Source organism: Poromitra crassiceps (genome assembly GCF_964638095.1).
Source record: "Poromitra crassiceps genome assembly, chromosome: 16".
Taxonomy (NCBI): domain Eukaryota; kingdom Metazoa; phylum Chordata; class Actinopteri; order Beryciformes; family Melamphaidae; genus Poromitra; species Poromitra crassiceps.
Window position 1 is genome coordinate 17,506,731 of NC_139645.1, and position 22,081 is coordinate 17,528,811.

The following is a 22,081-nucleotide window of genomic DNA, read 5'->3' on the forward strand; positions in this document are numbered from 1 at the left end:
AGCAATGCATAAGAAAAGCCTTATCCGTTAATGAAACCGATTGGTTGCATGAAACTCCTGGTTGAGTAATAACAAACGTATGTATACGCTCTTACGCTCTGTCAGGACCTGCTTGTCCTACCACCAGTAATGAGCTGAATAGAGTCCAGTGAGATGGGAGTGTGTAAATTATCAGGAAATGGTTGCATTAATCTACTCACCTCATTGATTTAATATGTTGTTTATTCATTCAGAAACTCCCGCTGCCATCTGTGAACATGAACTCAAATCCAATCTGATGAAGAAGCTTCAGTATCTGTTTGAGGGGATTGCTAAAGCAGGAAACAAGACACTTCTGAATCAGATCTACACAGTGCTTTACATCACAGTGGGAGAGAGTGGAGAGGTCAATGTTGAACATGAGGTCAGACTGATTGAAGCAGCATCCGGGAACCAGAGACCAGAAACATCAATCAAATGTGAAGACATCTTTAAACCCGTACCTGGAAGAGGTGAACCAGCCAGAACAGTGATGACAATGGGAGTGGCTGGCATTGGGAAAACAGTCTTAACGCAGAAGTTCACTCTGGACTGGGCTGAAGACAAAACCAACCAGGATATACAGTTCACATTTCTGTTCACTTTCCGAGAGCTGAATCTGCTGAAAGAGGAAAAGTACAGCTTGGTGGAACTTATTCATCTCTTCTTTCCTGACACCAAGAAAGCAGGGATCTGCAGTTTTGATGAGTTCGAGGTAGTGTTAATCTTTGATGGTCTGGATGAGTGTCGACTTCCTCTAGACTTCCAGAAGAACGTGATCTTGACTGATGTCACAGAGTCGACCTCAGTAGATGTGCTGCTCACCAACCTCATCACGGGGAAACTGCTTCCCGCTGCTCGCCTCTGGATGACCACACGACCTGCAGCAGCCAATCGGATCCCCCCTGAGTGCATTGATGTGGTGACAGAAGTGAGAGGCTTCACTGACCCACAGAAGGAGGAGTACTTCAGGAAGAGATTCAAAGATGAAAAACAGGCGAGCAGAATCATCTCCCACATCCAGACTTCACGAAGCCTCCACATCATGTGCCACATCCCAGTCTTCTGCTGGATCACTGCTAACGTTCTGGAGGCTGTGTTCAAAACCAGTGAGAGAGAGGGCCTGCCCAAGACTCTTACTGAGCTGTACATCCACTTTCTGGTGGTTCAGTCGAAACTGCAGAATGTCAAGTATCGTGGGAGAGCTGAGACAGATCCACACTGGACTGCTGAGACCAGGATGATGATTCTTTCTCTAGGAAAACTGGCTTTTGAGCAGCTGGAGAAAGGCAACCTGATCTTCTATGAAGCTGACCTGGCAGAGTGTGACATTGATATGACAGCAGCCTCAGTGTACTCTGGAGTGTTCACACAGATCTTTAAAGAGGAGTGTGGGCTGTACCAGGACAAGGTCTTCTGCTTTGTCCATCTCAGCATCCAAGAGTTTTTGGCTGCTGTCTACATGTTCCACTGTTACACAAACAGGGACGAGGAAGTACTGGAGACATTCCTGGGAGGAGACTGGGGTAGATATGAAGACAGTGACCAATCCCTGGATGTCTTCCTGAGGAATGTCATGTACAAATCCCTGGTAAAAAAAAATGGCCTCCTAGACCTCTTTGTTCGCTTCCTTCATGGCCTCTCAACAGAGTCCAGCCAGAGACTCATAGGAGGCCTGCTGGGTCACATGGAGAGCACACCAGAAAGTATCCAGAGAACCATCAGCAACCTGAAGGAGATGGACACCTCCCTTCATTCTCCTGACAGAAACATCAACATCTTCCACTGTTTGATGGAGATGAACGACCAGTCAGTACATCAGGAAATCCAACAGTTCCTGAAGTCACAGACCAGATCAGAGACGGAACTCTCTCACATCCACTGCTCAGCTCTGGCCTACATGCTGCAGATGTCAGAGGAGGTTATGGATGTGTTTGACCTGGAGCTCTTCAGGACATCAGAGGAGGGACAACGGAGACTGATCCCAGCTGTGAGGAACTGCAGGAAAGCTCGGTTAGTCCTGAATCCTGATGTAAATACCAACTGTAGAGTTGCCTTCACCTGACACCATCAGAATTACAATAAAGATATACAGTTTAAGGTGACCAGATTTCTGAAATGAAAATCGGGGACATTTTGTGGTCCGCTAGGGGTGCCCAGGGGGGGCTGTGCCCCCCCGGCTTTTAGAAAATTGTGTACATTTTACAGTAAAATGCATAAATCTGGTGCACTTTGAGAGCAAAAGTAAGAGGCCAGATCTATGAAGAACTTTGTGATTTTGAAACAATTGAAAAAGAAGCAGTTTACAATGGTTACTAGTTATCTGGCACAATTTACCACAAATTAGACAGCCTAGGTAATTCATGGGAAATAGGCTACTGGTGTATTGTGTAGAGTGGCAGGAAGAGAGGGACAACTTCTCTCTTTGACCTCACCAACTGGTGGATAATTTATTTACACAAAACAAAAACATTACAGTAGTGATTTATTACCTCAGTAAACACTTTCCTTGAGTTTAGGGTGTCACTCACCAGTTTCAAGTATTCAATGGCCACATGACCATATTAACTGCTAATTTAATATTAAATGCTGACAAAATAATTTAAAAAATCATGTTAATACTAAAAGGCAATTTTAATGATTAAAATTGTAATCTAGAGATAAATATGACCTATTGTGTTTAATTTAAACCAGGGGTTATCAAAGTTTTGATGGCTGAAGGCCAATTTAGGGAACAGTAGGCTAATGACTAGATAACAATGATCCATCGCCAATCATGTTAAAAATTGTCATTTTTTTCAATGGAGTTTGGTGTACATAAAAACGTTACTGACTTCTCTGCAAAAACGTTTTGAGTTAGTTACTGCACTTACTTACCAGATAGTTTTACTGTACTTTTAACTATTCAAAACAACTGGGATGGATAACCCGCTGAATGGGGTCCGGTAAACAAGGACGGTAGCAAAAGCAGCAAGCAGACTCCGCCTCTCGTTCGCCACCTCTGGGGCTTCAGTTGCGTGCGGCTGGGTCCTGGGAAAACCACGGCATGGGCAGAGGGAGAACATCTACTCTGTGATGTGTGATCTACTCTGTCACACACAGGCAGCACTTTGCACAACGTGCACAATGACAGGCTTTTGTGGTGCCGCAAATGCTCTGTTATCGAGTTTCTTGCCAGTATTATTATTTGACTTTGTGGCCAAAATCGGGGACATTTTCGGGGACAGCTCCAGCCGGGGACAGAGCACCGAAATCGGGGACTGTCCCCGAAAATCGGGGATGTCTGGTCACCCTAATATAGTTCCTCAAACATACACACTATTAACTGTTGTTTTACATAGCAGTGGTACACAGCATTGGGTGCAACACATTACAACATAATGTGTCACTGGAATCACTCTTCCAGGTTCAGTTTCACATTCTACAGTAGTTACTCATTTAACAGATTGGCTGTTTCTTGAGTTTCATTCTTTAGTCTAATTAAACTCTTTATTGGTGCCAATTGTGGTAGTTACCCAGAGCGTATAGACCTCATAAACACACAGGTATTGATCCAATTATGGATACACATTGTATTAAAGATCTTCTTTCTTTCTTGTGTATCTTCATGGATAAAATGTCACATACCGTATGTCCATATTAGTACAGGCTGGCATGTTTCACAGTTTCAGCATGATGGGATGGAGCAAAGGTGTGCAACATGGTATCTTCCTGAAGAAATTCCTTCATGGTAAAAACTAATTGTTCTATCATGACTTTTAATGCATATAAGATGCACTTCAGACTAGAGGTCTGCTACCTGACCTGAACCCGACGGGATCCAATAGGGTCAGATAGGTCCTCGTTTTTAAATAAAGAATTAGGGCTCGGGTCGGGTAGGGCTCGTTATCCTCACTGTTCACTGTAATCACTGGTTCAGGTTATGTTTCACATTCTAGTTACTGATCTACCAGATTGGCTGTTTCTTGAGTTTAACTCTTTAGTCTAATTAAACTCTATTGGTGTAATGCATATCGATCCTCCATGTCTTCTCCTGTGTTGGGCTCATGTCAAAAAAATATCATACTTATAGAGAGTGGCATGAGATGGTCTCAGCTCTGAAGTCCTGATCTCAGCTCTGAAGTCTAACTCCTCCTTTATTCTTTATTCAGATTAAGGGGCTGCAAGTTGTCAGAGACTCACTATGAAGTCCTGGCCTCAGCTCTGAAGTCCAACCCCTCCCATCTGACAGAGCTGGACCTGAGTAACAGCGAGCTGCATGATTCTGGACTGAAACTGCTGTCTGCTGGACTGGAGAGTCCACAGTGCAGACTGGAGACTCTCAGGTCAGACATCATATTTAGTAATGGGTTGATATGAATATTGTAATTTCAAGGTCAAGGCCAAGGTTTTCTTTATTTGTCTCCCTTGGGAGAAATTTGTCTTGGAGACAGGGCCACAGCTGCATACATAGAAACATTTTACAAAAAACACCAAGAACCAAAAACATATATAACATTGCACATACCCCCATGATAAAGTGCATCTAGTCACTTCTAGTTAATGTCATTAATCATTTTGATTGACAGAGGAACGAATGAGTGTTTATATCTATTATATTTGCACCGCGGGATCCTATATCTCCTGCCAGATTGCAGTAGTTCGTACTCTGGGTTCAGTACATGCGAGGGGTCGGATAAGATATCCGATTTGGAGAGAATTTGAGGATGTCTGTATCTGATTGGTTCCATCTGAAATCAGACGGGATCTGGTTTTAGAGGCTCAGATCTAAAATTATCCTATAAAGAAAAACAAATACATATATCGTCGCTGTCGTTCCAGGACCTCGAATTTCCAAAACAGAAACTTTTCAGGAAGTAAAAAAAACCTGTTTGCTCTTAAACTACTGAACCAAATGTTGTCAAAGTTGGCACATGTCTTAATTATAGTTAGTTTCCCGCTGAATGTGTCATTACTTTATTAACTCATTGAGTGCCAAGGACGGACATGTTCGTCATTTCAATTAGTAACGTAGAGTGCCAAGGACGGACATGTTCGTCAATTGCGTTTTTTGACGGTGGGGCGTCGATCAAAGCCTTCTGCCTCTGATGTACAAATATTATAGCTATTGGATGTGTCTAACCTATTTTACAGAACCCTTAGGTGGCGACAGTGCTCTCCACATAACAGAAAGGCAAGGAAAAAACAAAGAAGAAGTCGTTATGGAAACGGAAATCGCATCGCATCCGTATGCATCGATATGCTGAAGCACGTTACTGCAGCTGTGCCTGCAGCAGCCAATCTGCTCCCACAATTGAGCCGCTCCGTGTCGGTTGCGACAGCAAATCCGCACATCCACACCGTGGAGTTGTTATTATTCTCAAATGGAAGCATCGTTGCCGGTGACAAACACACGCGGAACGCTGTAAAAAAGCAGGATGTCTAGCACCCTTCACTGTGCGCACAGCAAACTCAGCAGAGAGCCACCACAGACAGGAGGAGGAGTGTGCAGTTGAGGCGAGGCGGGGCGGGGCGGGGGGGGGGGGGGGGGGAGGGGGCACGCAGAGCAGCACACACACAACACCCAGACAGACCCAGGCAGCAGGACAGGATTGACAAACGCAAGCCAGAATATCCGATGCCCACCAGCAGCAAATGAAGACCAGCAAGAAGCTGCAACCAGCAGCGCACGCAGGGGCCAGCGCTGCTGGTTGTAGCTAAAAAATATTATTCTGCCAAACAGAATTCCCTGGCCTTCACTGTTTTATTGAAGGGAATTATTTTTGAGGTGTGACTACATTAGAAAAGATTAGCTTCAGAGTCAGTGATGTGCTTGAAATGTTTAATTTCACAAAAGGCCAATTATCTCAGCTTCTAGAAAAAAATTGCTATTTTTGGATGAATCAAGCTATCTTCTCCGGCTCATAACTAAAGAACGGAAAATGGGATCAATAAACTTTTTTTTGCAGATGATAGAATAGAGTCTCATCGTTCTTTGTGCGTGTTCAGTGTTTACATAGTAATATCACACAATATTCTGTGGGCCTCGAGAAATCACTGAAAACGCTCTGAAACTCTGGCACTGGGAGCATCCGTCCTCCAAAAGTGGCTGGCACTCAATGAGTTAATATCTTACCTGGATAAGCTCAAATGATGTTGTTTATATTATCAGTCCGACTTGGAAGCACTTTCTCACGGCCAGTCAAGCGGGAGAGAGTCGCATACTCATGCACGAGCCCCCAAGCTCCAGGCCGCGGGGGCGCGCGCAGGAGCAACAGCATTGCCCCTCGCCTCTCATGGCCGAAGCGGGGGCTTCCGCATGGGGTGAGAACAGTCTGACATAACATAGCGTTAACGTTACTTTATTCTCGTCAGAAAACACTCCGATTTGCATGTTAAAACAACTTTGCAGCATAGGAATAACTGGAAAACATTTGATTGATATATTAACGTCAGAGGAAGCCAGGATTAGTCAAAACGATATGAGAAATACACAGCACATCTGCTGTGTGTCTTTTCCGGGTTTATTGTCCTGCATGGGGGGGTACAGACGGAGGTAGGGGAGGAATTTCAAGGTTTGACTGACAGATTGAGGGCGAATGGCGTTACGAGATTTACTCACAAGCTCGTTTTAATGCTTTTCCATTGGTTGCATTTGTTAAAAACCACACAGAGACGTGAAGGGTGACCAATGGCATTGATTCATGACAAAAAATAAAAAAGTGAAAAAAGGCACATTCGAGGTCCTGGAACGACAGCGACGATATATATATATATATATGTGTGTGTGTGAGTGAGTGAGTGAGTGAGTGAGTGTGTGTGTGTGTGTGTGTGTGTGTGTGTGTGTGTTTGCGTGCGTGTGTGTGTGTGTAGATTGATGAAAACCACTTAACTCTTAACTCTTCACTTAATTTTTTTTTTTACTTTTTACTATAGATGGAATCTATCCATTTGCCTCTATCTACTGGTAGGTTTTGACGTCTAAATGACCAATAAAAACATGTTTTATTGGGTAATCTATTTAACACGTATCACCATTGGATGTTAGAGCTGCCCATAACACCCCTTATGCGACGTCAGAAGGGGCGTGGAAATACGCTTCAAAACAAACCCAGTGCACAGTCAACATAAACTCGATTGGAGAAATCAGATGTTTATAAACGCATCCTCGGTCAGTAATCAAATGTACACGTTAAAAACACTGACATGAGGGGAAAAAGCTTTGATTAGCTAAGATTAGCAACAAAGGGCCAAATGGCTGAATCATATTAGGCTATCGTAGCTGTAACATTAATGTTATGTTCAAAGGAAAAGCATCAGCTTGCTTCAGGCACTGATCTCACACTGAGAAAAGGTGTAAAGGTTAAAAAGCCTTTATTTTCTAGGGCATAATAAAGTTAAAATTATCATTGCCCTTTTGTTTCTAGAATTTTGTACTTCAAGAGCGTTACGTTGTCATGCTCGCAATGTTTATGGACATGGCAAATTATCTGATGGGTAATGCTGGTTGAGGTTGACATGATAACCATGTTTGAGTTAAGCAAAATCAGTGCCAGATGCTGTCATAAAATTAATTTTGTTAGCCAGGAAACACTGAGAGATACAGTATGCATTGGCCAACGTTATCACTGAATTGTACCAAATTGCCTAAAGTAATACAATCCACACAATGCCAAGGGCAATCGTGAACATGATCATGAGTACAAACCAGAGGTGTAGTGCTATCTTGACAAGTGGGGGAATGCACCTATTATGCGGAATTCCCCCCTCCCCCGGCACACGCACAGGTCCCCCCGCACGCACACACACACTACACTGACACACACGACTTAACTTATTGTGTCCTAGACACTGCAGAAGTAGCCCATGACAGACCTAGTTATCACAAAGAGCTAAGCTAAAGAAGTCTCAAGCATCACACAAGTTACACAACACAAGGCATAATTGATCATCATTTGGCACGGCGGCTGGCATTTTTAGTAAGTAACTTACCATTTTCGTGGCGAATTCTGGCGATGCAAATTGTAATCTGGTGATTAGCGCTAACTTTTGATTAGCGTTAATTGAAAAGAAATCTCGGTAATGTAACGTGCACTCCATAGTAAAATTTACACCGCTTGCGCATGTGCAGAAACTGAGAAACCGGACCGGTGTGCTTCCATGCGTAGCTGATTTGGCCCACCCATTTACTGTTAGGAACGATATGATTGGTCAATTTTACTGTCATGTGATCCTACAACTCCTATGTGAACAGGTGACCTACTGTCCACTGACTGGTCAGGCTGCGTCACATAAACAGTAAACATTTAAAATAGTAGCCTAAGCACTGCCACATGAATCAATTGCTCATTAGAAATTACGTAAATTAAACTTATAAAACTATGAACACTTCATGAAGGGCTGGTTTATTCAAAATAGTTCAATAAATCAGTGCAATACAATAGTATAGTGGTGAGTAAAGCAAATCTACCAGGTACATATTGCATATTTTAACAGCATTGGCTGGTGCTAATTTTGTAGTCGTCATCAATGCTGCTAGTACTAGCAGCTAGCGTCAGAAGCTAACCAACCTACCTGACTGTTAGCTCCAGGCTTAAGGGGGCGTGTGCCTGCCTGGTGCCAAAACAGCTTTTAACATTGTTTGTAAATTATTGTAAACGTACCTTTTTAGCAACTGGTCCAAAAAATGAAAGGATGTTTGGCTGCCTTTTCATCTTTACTTGTTATCGTGAGGTACTGGGAGAAAAAAAAACATATTTTGATGCTGAAAATGCCATTAGCTAGTTAAGGTGGAGTGTTTCCGTCTTCCTTCAAGCCACGAGTTGATACCATGTGAATCATTCAGCCCACCTTAAATATTAGTGAAAGTGGAATGTTTCCTTAGTTCCATCCACAAGTTGATGCCATGTGAATCATTCAGCCCACCTTAAATCTAGACGAATGACAACCTTGGCCAGATTCACTCGTTTTATTGGCTCGACATACACACACACACGTTGACACACACAAAACACTGCTTGGAGAAGTATGGGAACGCCGTTCCCCCGCGTTCTACCGGCACTACACCTATGGTACAAACTAACATACAGTTGTCAAACAAGACGTTTGGTGATACTTTACCTTCATGTATGTGGTAACAGTAACAGTAAATCCGAGTGACGATCGGGTATTTCTGAGAAAGTTCCTGTTTGGCTTAATGGCATGCTGTAGCTCCCAGTAATCATATTGGTGCCACCGGTAAAAGAAGTCCCAATATGTTGTCCTTAACGGCAGCAACATGACAGATTTATTCTGTAATACAACCATCTGTGTCACTCGATTATGTGGTTAAAGTTCAGTCCTAAAGTTGCATTAATCCTGATAGAAATAGACAGAATACATGAAGCTAGGCAGAATACAGGAAGCTTTACCTTTAAAATAAAAGCAATAATTTATTACTTGGTAAAGAACAAATAGAACAGTCGACTCACTACGGGTTAAAATTTACTTTTCGAAGGCAGCAGATATTCTTCCAGTTTATCTCTGTTCTGTATCTTTCGGATAACACAGAAAAAACCTTACGGGCTCTATTTTCCCACAGGCCTTAGGCGCAGAAACTGGCGTTAAACGCAAGAAAATGCGCCTTGCGCCTGCCTCGGGGAAAATAGCATCATGGTTTTAGGCCCTGAAATGCGCTTTACGCCGAAGAGGCGTGGCACAGTGCCAGAATAGGCCAGAATGGGCATTTCTGCCTTAAATACCGGCCTAACGATATCTACCCCCCTGGCGTTAATTTAGGGCTTTTGAAGACCAGGCCTTATTCAGTGCGCCGCGGATATTCCTCTGCGTATTTACGCACAGGTCTCCTCTGCCGATCTCACACTCTCTCCCCCTCTCTCTCACTCCCTCTCTCTCGTGCTCAGACAGACACAAAGACCGATGAAAAATAAGTTGTTATACCGTACGTAGTAAAACAACATGCCAGTTTTTTATAACATGACAGTTTTGAGCCCGTGACATTCAGAGGTTCATTGCATCATCCTACCTGTGGGGGAGAAGAAAAGGCGAGAGAAAACGAGATCATTCTGCCCAAACAAATGTTCACTGCCTGGCTTCCCTACCAAAGCCACAAATGTGAAATCTCCCAGCATGCATTGGGCTAATACATTTCGATAATAAATAGCAACCAAATGAGCCTAAATAGATAGAAAGGTAGATAGAAATAATGTGTAATGTTAACACAACATACAATTGTAGAACATTTCAATATTGGACAAAATAAAATCTCGAAATCAAAACACAACCCTATGTGAAACATATATGTCATCCTGGTGGTATATATATCCCTCGCAGATTTAACGTAATTTAGGCAGATTTAACGTAATTTAGGAGATGAGTGACAGCCGTAACACGGTTCTACTGTGACTTCATACTGTGATGTCGCTCCAATAAGACGACTTACTTCACATTTTCTTTTACAATAAAACCACATTTCTGCAATGACTTTACATAATGTAGGCTATATTTATGTACATCATCCTACCTGTGCAGCAGGGGAGAGAAAACGATATCATTCTGGCAAACTTTCACCAATCTAATCTCATCATGACATAGGGGGGGTCCTCTCGCCATTCCGAAGTGTCGGCATTCTGATCATTGACTTCTATGCTTTCTGAGAGGCGGCCCTTTTTATCTCCAAAAAAGGTTTTGCCATTGCGAAAGATATTAGGTCCGCCATTCCGACATAGCATCTTGAGTTATTTAGCCTACAGGGGTGGGAGAGGTTAGGTTTAGGCACTTTAGGGTTAGGTTCTGGGGGAGGTTAGGTTTAGGCGTGGGGGGTGGGAGAGGTTAGGTTTAGGGTTAGGGTCTGCAGGAGGTTAGGTTTAGGCATGGGGGGTGGGAGAGGTTAGGTTTAGGGTTAGGGTTATGGTTCTTTCGCAATGGCGAGACAGATCTCCATTCTGACAATTTTGTCGGAATGCCGGTATTTCGGAGTGCCGACATTTCGGAATGCTGGGGTGGCCCCGACATAGGGGTAGGCTATATTCTTCTAGCCAATGCGTTTAGAACATTCTTTTCACTTTGATCTTGCTATAGTGTCGCATATTTACATGCTTGCAGTATTTAAACTGCAGTTAGATTGGTTTGAGAAGCATAATAATATGGAATAATAGCCTATATATGGAGACAGACAGACGGGGATGAAAGGGAGGGGGGGAGCAGAGCGCTTGGCTTTTCTGACCGGACTGGATCGCCCCGTGGAATTGGAGCTTAAAAGGGAAGCTTGTGATTTGTTTACTGCACCTCCCCAATGAGCAGATTGTGCATAATTTTATGCTTAAAAGGCGTGGTTATAATGCTTAAGGCCACCTGTAGCGCCAACACCAAAATATCGAGTGCGCTGGTCCACACCCACTAATCTGTGCTGCGCCTGGCACTAAGCGCAGTTTTTAGGCCGTTGCAACGATAGAGCCCTACACGTGTTATGTTTATTTTCTACAGGGCTAGTATAGAATCCATCCTGAGATATGGTATTTCCAGGTGGTTTGGCAACCTGACTGTTAAATACAAATCTCAAATTGCTAGGCTAGCACAAATGGCTCGGAAGATCATGGGGATGTCCACCCCCCCGATCACCCCCCAAGCCATTTTTGAGCAATTAGTGATAAGACAAGCTCGGAATATCTTATCCGACCCCTCGCATGTACTGAACCCAGAGTACAAACTACTGCAATCTGGCAGGAGATATAGGATCCCGCGGTGTAAATATAATAGATATAAACACTCATTCGTTCCTCTGTCAATCAAAATGATTAATGACAACTAGAAATGACTAGAGGCACTTTTTCACGGGGGTATGTGCAATGATGTATTATGCAATGTTTTTGGTTTTGGTGTTTTCTGTCAAATGTTTCTATGTATGCAGCTGTGGCCCTGTCCGCAAGACAAATTTCTCCCAAGGGAGACAAATAAAGAAAACCTTGACCTTGACCTTGACGTGCATCATTGTTATTACTTTAATTGACATTATTGTGAAGGTTGGAACTGGAGGTTTCCCTTTTATACTGACTGACTTGACACTCCTTTTAGTTGGTGATGACAGCGTTCCAAGGGAAGAAGGCAACGACAGTTTGCTGTTGGGTAGCGTCAGATAGGTCCTCATTTTTAAATAAACAATTAGGGCTGGGGTCGGGTATAGGGTTCGTTATGCTCACTGTTCACTGTAATCACTGGTTCAGGTTATGTTTCACATTCTAGTTACTGATCTACCAGATTGGCTGTTTCTTGAGTTTCATTCTTTACTCTAATTAAACTCTATTGGTGTAATGTATATCGATCCTCCATGTCTTCTCCTGTGTTGGGCTCATGTCAGAAAAATATCATACTTATAGAGAGTGGCATGAGATGTCTCAGCTCTGAAGTCCTGATCTCAGCTCTGAAGTCCAACTCCTCCTTTATTCTTTATTCAGATTGACGGGCTGCACGTGGTCAAAGACTCACTATCAAGTCCTGGCCTCAGCTCTGAAGTCCAACCCCTCCCATCTGAGAGAGCTGGACCTGAGGAACAGTGACCTGTATGATTCTGGACTGAAGCTGCTCTCTGCTGGACTGGAGAGCCCACATTGCAGACTGGAGACTCTCAGGTCAGACATCAGATTTAGTAATGGGTTGATATGAATATTGTAATTTGAGTATTTTAGAGGCTTAGATCCCGACCTGATGGTCGAGTAGGGTCAGGAAGGGCCTGGTTTTTAAATAAACAATTACGGCTCGGATTGGGTAGGGCTTGATTGCCTTGGGCATGGGCTCAGCTAGGCAGGCCCGTATCTAGATATGAGGTCACCGAGGTCCGGACCTCGGTAAGAATTTCAGAGAAAAAAGAAAAAAAAGCTCCATGGAAAGCATGGAAAACACGGGATCGCTTTTATTTTGAAACGAAAGGCACGTCAGGCAGGAAGTCATCTGACGCCGCGTCCGCGGTAACTTGATTTCACTTGACAAGCGCAGGAGGTAGGAGCAGCAGGAAGACATGGTGACTGCCTGGCGAGATAATTGAAAGTGAGCGAGCTGCGAGACAGTGAGCGAAGTGAACGACAGACGAGGTGAGTGAGTGACACTGACAGATTTTTTAGCAACAACCAAGAACCAATTGTTGTTGCACGCACATGCCTTATATTTGTACTATGTCGTAAACGGAGTCCACAGCACAAGAATTTCACACGTGATACTTGTACCATGGAGTGACAATAAAAAATCTTGAATCTTGAATCTTGAATGTAAGTGTCTAGTCTGTCTCTTAAGTAACATTACCTGTGACACGTTGGGAAGCTACTGGCTAATCATGCATGATGAAGGCTCAATTAAGGCTTGTTATCAATCAGTGCCATGCTCCCGAAGTCAGGTATGCAGGTCGATTAGTGTAAAAATAATCGACAGATTGATCGATAATGAAAGTAATCGTTTGTTGCAGCCCTACTCATCAATGGCAATGTGTCCCACGTTGTCCCACACAAACACACTATTTGTCCCACATTTTGGTTTGCTGAGATCTGGTCACCTTAACACAGGGGTAGGAGAGAATGTGAGATATTCAAGAAGAGGCTGCTCCCAGCTCCCTAGTGGTCAATGACACTTAATGTTCTTGCCAGCCAACAGGTCCCTCTGTATGTTTTTTTATTATAGATGATGACTTTGTGTGTTGTGTACGGCTTGGGTTGTGTACCTGTGTTTGTAGGTGTAATTTTGATATGAATTTTGCTAAAACAGTTTGTGTTTGTTAGTTACAATTATGTTGACAGGAGAGCTGAGCAGGTGGTGACATGAAAGAGAATATACTGAATAATGGCATCACAACAGTATAATCCTAATGTTGATTTAGAATGAGATATTCCTCTAAATATGGCTAAAAAAGGGGGGGGGGAACTCAAATTTCTTCCGGCGGCGCCCGCCTCCCCTTGCCATGTCTGGATCTCCCCAATTTCGAAACCCTGGATACGGGCCTGCAGCTAGGGCCTACATTTTAGGCCCATGTAGTTCTCTACTTCAGAGACGATTGGAGGTTTCAGGTTTAGTTTAGGGTTAAATGTGATGGGTAGACAAGTCAAGAACTGACAGACGAGACAACTTTATTATGAAAATCAAATCCCCTTACCTTTACAGTGTGTTCTGCTTCTCCAAAGCATCAGGACTTCAAATGAAGTTAAATAAATGTGAAATGATAAGTTTACATGATTGGCCACTGTAAATAAATTCTGGAGGGAGTCTTATTATCCAAGGAGGGCAGTTTGTTCAGACTCATTTACCTGGTCTTCCCCTTACCCATATCAGTGAGAATGATTAAATCAATAAAGTAAATTTTAAGTTCATATGGAAAAACAAATGCCAATACATTTGACAATTAAAATACATTGTACATTATAATAAGAAAACATGCATGCATACATACATGCATTCTAACATAACCAGGGATTACACAAAAAGTCACTTATTTCCATTGTGGCCCTTGGTTGTAGACATACAGTACACATAGGGACATACAAGTAACATGACAACAACCACAACAGCAATACCAACATCATCTAAAAAATCTCAAAGACCCTTACTAACTAATTGACAAGCATATTCAAGTGCATGCATTTGAACACATTATTACAACGACCCTTCCTCTACCTGTCCCCTTACTCTAAGACCTTTTCCAGGAGCCACATTTTAACTTTTGCTTTAAAGTTGTTAAAGTTTGAAGCCTCTTTGATGGCCAGTGGCAGCTTATTCCATTCACGAGGCCCTATAAATGCAAATGAGCATTGGCCAATATTTATTCTGCACCTTACTGAATGCATATTTCTGTACAACACAATATATATTCAAGATTTTTATTGTCACTCCGTAGTACAAGTATCACGTGTGAAATTCTTGTGCTGTAGGCTCCGTTACAACATAGTGCAAAAAATAAAAGATATAGAAATAAAAAACAAGAGGCAACAAGCGATAAAGCAGTAAGACACGCCACAGACAGTGGCGTATTCACTGCCCATATTGCAAATGGCATGAACATACTTTAAACATAATTAAACATAATAACATTCTGTTAGGTGCAAATAGCGTATACCTAATTAAACATACTATTGAACATTAGTCATACATAATGGTAGCATCTACAGTGCGGTACAGTACGGCTACTACACTATTTGTATATGTTAAGGAGTCTTGTGGCCTGTGAGAAGAAACTGTCCCTCAAGCGATTTGTGCGTGCTCTTGGGATCCTGTATCTCCTCCCTGAGGGTAGCAGGGAGAACAGACTGTTGTGGGGGTGGTTTGTGTCTTTGATGATCTTCAGGGACCTCCTGAGGCACCGCTGGTTGTACAGATCTTGCAGTTCTGGCAGCTCACATCCTGTTACGTGCTGGGCCGTGCGCCTCACCCTTCTTAGCGCCCTGCGGTCCATGGTGGTGCAGTTCCCGTACCAGGTGGTGAAGCAGCCAGTCAGCAGGCTTTCAATGGTGCCTCTGTAGAAGTCCCTGAGGATTTTTGGCCTTAGCCCAAATTTCTTCAGGCGCCTGAGTCCGTGTAGTCGCTGTTGGGCCTTTTTGACAACAGTGGCGGTGTGGTTGGCCCATGTCAGGTCCTGGTGGATATTGACTCCCAGGTACTTGAAGCTGTTCACCCTTTCCACCATTGTGCCGTTGATGGTGATTGGGGGGTGTGTGCCCCCCCCCCCCCCCCCCCCTTCTGTAATCTACAATGACCTCCTTTGTCTTGGAGACGTTCAGAGAGAGGTGGTTGTCCTGGCACCATTGTTCCAGGGCCTCCACCTCCTTTCTGTAGGCTGTCTCGTCGCTCCTGGAGATCCGCCCCACGACCGCTGTGTCGTCTGCAAACTTCACGATGGTGTTCGAAGTTTGAGTGGCCACGCAGTCGTGGGTGTAGAGGTCATACCAGAAGGGGCTGGAGACGCACCCCTGTGGCGCTCCTATGCTGATGGTCAGTGGGGAGGAGGTGAGGTTGCCCACTTTCACCACCTGGCGGCGGTCTGTTAGAAAGTCCAGGATCCAGTCGCACATCGCTTTGCTTAGTCCCAGATCCTTGAGTTTGCTTACCAGCCTGGAGGGTACTATGGTGTTGAATGCTGAGCTGTAGTCCACGAACAGCATTCTCAGCATATACTGGCATTACTTTTGCCAGTACACAGATTTCATCTATCTTTGACAATAAGCTGCTGACATTTAGGAAGTAAATGTTTCCCTATTTAAAATGCTGAAAGCACAGCCAGTATTATGAACATTGGTGCACTAAATAAGCAATGTCACCACAAGGGTTCAAACCCCGTCCCCAGAAGTCCAGACCAATGACTTGTGCTTTTTGAGGCAACGGTCTATCCTTATGTATGTCTCATTAAATCAGTTCTACATGCTATCTATCTTCTATCTGAGGGGCATTTTGCTATGATGTTTGTATGTGCAAAATACCACATGCATTGTTATTAACTGTTATTGCTAACAATGGCTAGCCTGGCTAGAGCTAACCCTACTGGTATTCCAAATTATATATTATCTGTGTTTATTGAGCTTAAAAACAATAGATAGTATCATCATATCAAATCAGTGTCATCCAGAGATGGGACTTGGGCTTGAGATTTGCACTTGAGTTGCACTTAAGTCGTGCACACACTATGGTCTCTATTGTTGCATCGGCCTATAAACTGCGCCCAGCACCCGGCGCAGCGCAGATTAGTGAGCGTGGACCGGCCCACTTGATATTTTGGTGTCGGCGCTACATGCGGCCTTAAGCATTATAACCACACCTTTTAAGCGTAAAATTATGCACTACCTGCTCATTGGAGAAGTACAGTAAACAAATCACAAGCTTCCCTTTTAAGCTCCAATTCCACGGAGCGATCCAGTCCGGTCAGAAAAGCCGACCGAAGCACTCTGAGCTCCCCCCCTCCCTGTTTCATCCCCGTCTGTCTCTATCTCTCTGGGAACACCCACAAAATGTTAAACGGCTGGACCGCGAGTGGGGTAAAACCGCCCATATGGGCTGACTCACCAAAAGACGGTGCTATGGCTCTAAACTACAAGTTTGGGGGTTCTAGAGCAGAACACAAGATGTCTGCTCAGATGTGCATTTACTGCGGTGGTTAAATCCCCAATCGTGTCTGCCTGGGGTGGGCTATCAGCTAAATTCTAACTTTGCTGAATGGATAGAACAGGGGTTTTTACCCCACCCTGACCCCGCCCCCAGCCAGGCTGAGCCAGCTAAACCAGCTTTTATGACGAGACGTGGCCTCAACCTATATATAATATTCCATATTATTATGCTTCTCAAACCAATCTGACTGCAGTTTAAATACTGCAAGCATGTAAATACGCTACACTATAGCAAGATCAAAGTGAAAAGAATGTTCTAAACGCATCGGATAGAAAAAAATATAGCTTATCCCTATGTGGCCTATGTCATGATGAGATTAGATTGATGAAAGTTTGTCCAGATTAGAATATCGTTTTCTCTCGCTACCTTTTCTTCTCCAGTGCTGCAGATGATGCACATAAATATAGCCTACATTATGTAAAGTCATTGCATAAATGTGTTTTTATTGTAAAAGTAAATGTGAAGTAAGTCAAGTCTTATTGGAGCGGAGCGGACATCACAGTAGAACCGTGTTACGGCTGTCTCTCTTCTAAATCACGTTATATCTGCGAGGGATATATATACCACCTGGGTTACATATCTGTTTCACATAGGGTTGTTCGGATTTCTATGTTTTATTTGGCCAATATTGAAATGTTCGAGAATTGCATGTTGTGTGACCAGAAACATTAATTCTATCTACCACTTTAGGCAATTTAGGCTGATTTGGTTGATATTTATTCTCCAAATGGATTAGCCTCAATGCATGCTGGGAGATTTCACATGTGCCTCAACACAGCCTCTGAATGACAGGGGCTCAAAACTACGATATAACTACTTTTTTTCCATCGCGCGCGCGCGCGAGAGAGAGAGAGTGAGATCGGCAGAGGAGAGCTGTGCGTAAATATGCACATTATCCGCGGCGCACTGAATAGGGCCTGGTTTTCAAAAGCGCTAAGCGCTAAATTAACGCCAGGGGGGAAGATATCGTTAGGCCGGTATTTAAGGCCGAAACGCCCATTCTGGCCTATTCTGGCACTGCGCCACGCCTCTTTGGCGTAAAGCGCATTCCGGGGCCTAAAATCATGTTGCTATCTTCCCGAGGCAGGCGCAAGGCACGTTTTTTTGCGTTTAACGCCAGTTTTTGCGCCTACGGCCTGTGGGAAGATAGGGCCCAGTGACTTGAGACTTGTCCTCAAAAACTTGAGACTTGACTTGAGATTTGGGACATTAAGGGAATGTCTAATGATAATGTCAACTAATCAATGCTGATACCTTATTTTAATAGATAAGGGAGTGAGGATAATACAGTACATGCTTTGAATTCCTTCGTTTTTGCTATGCCGTGTGCTGACAGCACACTGCTTACTACTAGGGATGTCGAAAATCATAATTTTACTTGACCGACAACCGACCCTCATTAGCCGACAATTGTCGGTTAACCGAGAAGATTAAAATGCGCTATTTTACTGTCTGTGCCCCATTAAACCATTACCACAACAAATGCTTGATTTTTTTAAATTAGAAAGCGTTTATTTTTTACATCTACAAGCAGAAAAAAACACATTAACAAAACGAGAAGACAAGTTGAATCCTCCAGCCATCTAAACAAAAACATTCCTCCAATAGGCTATACTGCTTAGAGCTGCACGCTTTGCATATTAAGGACACGTCAATTGACACGCAGCCGCCCCGTGAAGTACTGTTTGAGCGGATGACAGCCCAGGCTGCAGGCGAGGGCGCACTGACAAAGTGCGCATCACTACAGTATCTTCTCTTTTAGCAATAGTCTCACTAATCCCACAGTGGTTTACCTGCTTTTGAGATCTGCAAAAAATTGTTTGCTTCTGTCTCACCCGTTCTCCCCTTCTCTTCACACACGCGACGAGGGCTGTGCTCTCTGTGTCTTGCAGGGCTCCACAACATTAAAGACGAGTCCGCACTCCGCACGCAGTCTCTTGTTGTGAAACAATTTATCCGAACTGCCATGTGTTGGACAGTAAAGACTAACGTTAATTGATACTTTTCAATCGTCAATTCGACCGCTTCATGTCATTTTTGTAACACGGTAAAAACTACTGTTTCATCATTGAGTGCGAGCGTATGCATGCGTGTGCATGATGAACATGCACTGCGAAGGGAGGGAGAGTTAGACCGAATGAGACAGTGAAGAAAAAGTAATGACAGCACACACAGAGTTAACAAAACTATAGAACATGTATGAGCCGATTGTTTCGCTGGGTGTGTTAATCATTCTGAAATGGTCACCGAGCACATCTGAGCTGTGTGCTCAGACAGGAGCAGCAGAGGGGCGGGGCAGTCAGTCCACTCACTTCACTGTGACTGCAGCAGGTGTTCAGCTGTGTGTGTGCTTTGCTGCGGAATGCGCTTGATCAGACATCAGGTAGATAAAATCAACATTAACCATGTGTTTATTTCCAAATCTAGCTTGATTAACACTTGCCCCATCGTTTAATATACTTATGTTACATTGCTGACCACGAAGGAGGGGGGAGAATCGCCACATTGGCAACACTGTTATATGCAAATTAACATGGAAATTGACCGTTTAACCGACATGCTTAACCGACCAAAGACGTTCTCGGCGGTTAACCGTCGACATCCCTACTTACTACACACTTACAGCCCCACACTTAAACAAAATGGATTTAGTGCATAATGCTGCATAAAGGGCTGTTTGATGAGAAAGTAAAGCTCTGATTGTCAAACTATAGCGTACATGTACATGGACAGTGATTTGTTTATGTGAGCCTTCTTTTAGGTGCCTCAATTACATTTTTCTCATCTTCATCACTAATTATCCTTCAGGCTAAGCGGCTGTATGCTGTCAGAGAGAAGCTGTGAAGCTCTGGCCTTAGTTCTCAGCTCCCAGTCATCTAGTCTGAAAGACCTGGACCTGAGTAACAACGAACTGCAGGATTCAGGATTGAAGCTGCTCTCTGCTGGACTGGGGAGTCCGCAATGCAGACTGGAGACTCTCAGGTCAGGATCACTGTTACTTCAACATATTTAAATTGGGGCTGCCCAATACGTTGATTGTGGTCAACCAGTCGATTGCAAATGTCTTGAAGGGTTCATCGATGTGCCATTTGTAAAAATACGTTTGTAAATAATACATTTAATATGCAAACTGCACAGTCATTAATCAGGATGGTTGGTTCAGCTGACATTAATTTGCTGGGGCATGGAATGACGTTAAACTTAATGGAATGGACGATGGCATTTTCTCTTTAATTTATTTTCTTGTTTTCTTCTCCCCCCACTGTATTACTGTAAATAGGGGCTTCAGGTAACAAAGATTTTTTGATTGCTAAAATGATTATAGCTCAATTAATATACCACTTTTTAGGTTTACTGCCTGAGTGCATTAGCCTACGATTTTATGCTTTAGTAAACAAGGTATTATAGTGCCTATAATAGATAAAAAGCAGAGCCGAAAAAATATATAAAAAAAAACAATAAAGCAAGCATTAGTCGGTTCCCCTTAATGTGGAGAGCTGTTTCACCTGGAGGTTGCTATAGTTAGAGGGAGGGTGGGGTGTCCAAGGGTTATGGACATAACGGGGGTTCATGTTTTATGTGCTTTTGTGTCCGAGTTGTTTATGTGGTGTGTGTTTCCTATTAACACATTCACTGCCAGCCATTTTTTTTTTTACTGTAGGTAGCTTCTGCCAAGCCGTTTTTTGAGGATTCTGGCTCATATACAAGAGCCGAGGATAATTTTCTGCTTGGACTTTGTGAACACGAAGTTCACAAAAGTACTAATAGAATGTGTGCTTTCTCTGTCTAAAAGAGTTAGTTTGTAGAGTTAGTAGTTATGTAGATATTAGCCGTTGAGTACAGCATGGTTTCAGTGTCTGAGACAGGAAGCTGAGATAATCGCAGTTTTGTGAAATTCAATCAAACAGGCAGAACAGTCACTTTAACCATTTATTTTTGGCATCAGTGAGAGATCAGACATCTGAACAATATAGTTCTGAACACCCTCTCCCTTAAACTCCTCCCTCCGTGGGCGTGTCTGGTGGCGTTTGTCACAAGCCAGTTTCTCCTGCCTGTCTGAGCAGTGAGCAGCCTCCCTCTCTGGCGGCCCCTCGTCGGCGAGTGTGGCGAGTGTGGACTCGCCACACTCAATCATGGATGGGACTCAATCATTTCTTGGATTTTCGGTTGAGAGCTTTGATGAAGCTTTGTGCGATTCTAGGCTTTATGCTGCCCACCGAGTCTATTTTTGGAACCCCCCACCCTTGTGCGCCCATGTGCAGCAGCGTGAAAGCGTTTTCGCCTACAGTATGAGAATGAGGCTCGTTCGTTTCTGGGTTTTCAGAATGCGTGCGATTCTGGCCTTTCTGCGGGTGTTTCAAAGTGTGTTTCACCCATAATCTATTATGCAAATTTGCAATCCCCCACGCCAGCACCGCTCTCCGCTCTCGGTGTGCTGCTCTGCTGGCGCGGCCGCTCTCGGGCGAGTCTGGTGACTGATGACTGTAAAATCGCCAAGCCATTTCCTTGAGAATGGCTTTCTCCCGCGGCTGTTTTTGGTTGACTTTCTCTCTGTCGGGAGAGCACTGTCGCCACTTAGTTGGTCGGTAAAATAGATTATACTAATTCAATACTTCCAATATTTTTATAGGAGACGTGGGGGGCATTGATCCACGTAGCACCGTCAAAAAAAATTTTTTTTTTTTTTGACGAGTCAACTCGTCATTGGCAGTGAACGGTTGGATTGTGTTTGACGAGTCAACTCGTCATTGGCAGTGAACGTGTTAAAGTAAAGGTGTTACATTTGTTTATGTTTTGTGGTATTTGGATTGTGTGTGTGTGTATGTGTGTGTGCGGTCACTCCAGTCTATTTTACATGTACGTGCACATTTGTAAAAATGCTCCTATTATAAATGCCCGGGTCTCAGGGTAACATTCAGGGGCTGGGTCAACCAGAACGTGCTTTTCTGTCATG

General features: G+C 43.6%; 1 protein-coding gene across 1 annotated transcript in view; it reads left to right on the plus strand.

Annotated features, from left to right (window-relative positions):
- Positions 1–22,081, plus strand: part of LOC310790931 (protein NLRC3-like) — a 60,004-nt gene that overhangs the window by 8,702 nt on the left and 29,221 nt on the right. The window contains exons 2-5 of the mRNA XM_083652642.1: positions 234–2,031; positions 4,170–4,343; positions 12,450–12,623; positions 19,936–20,109. Coding sequence (XP_083508768.1) covers positions 234–2,031; positions 4,170–4,343; positions 12,450–12,623; positions 19,936–20,109 — 2,320 coding nt within the window. The remainder of the gene's footprint in view (positions 1–233; positions 2,032–4,169; positions 4,344–12,449; positions 12,624–19,935; positions 20,110–22,081) is intronic.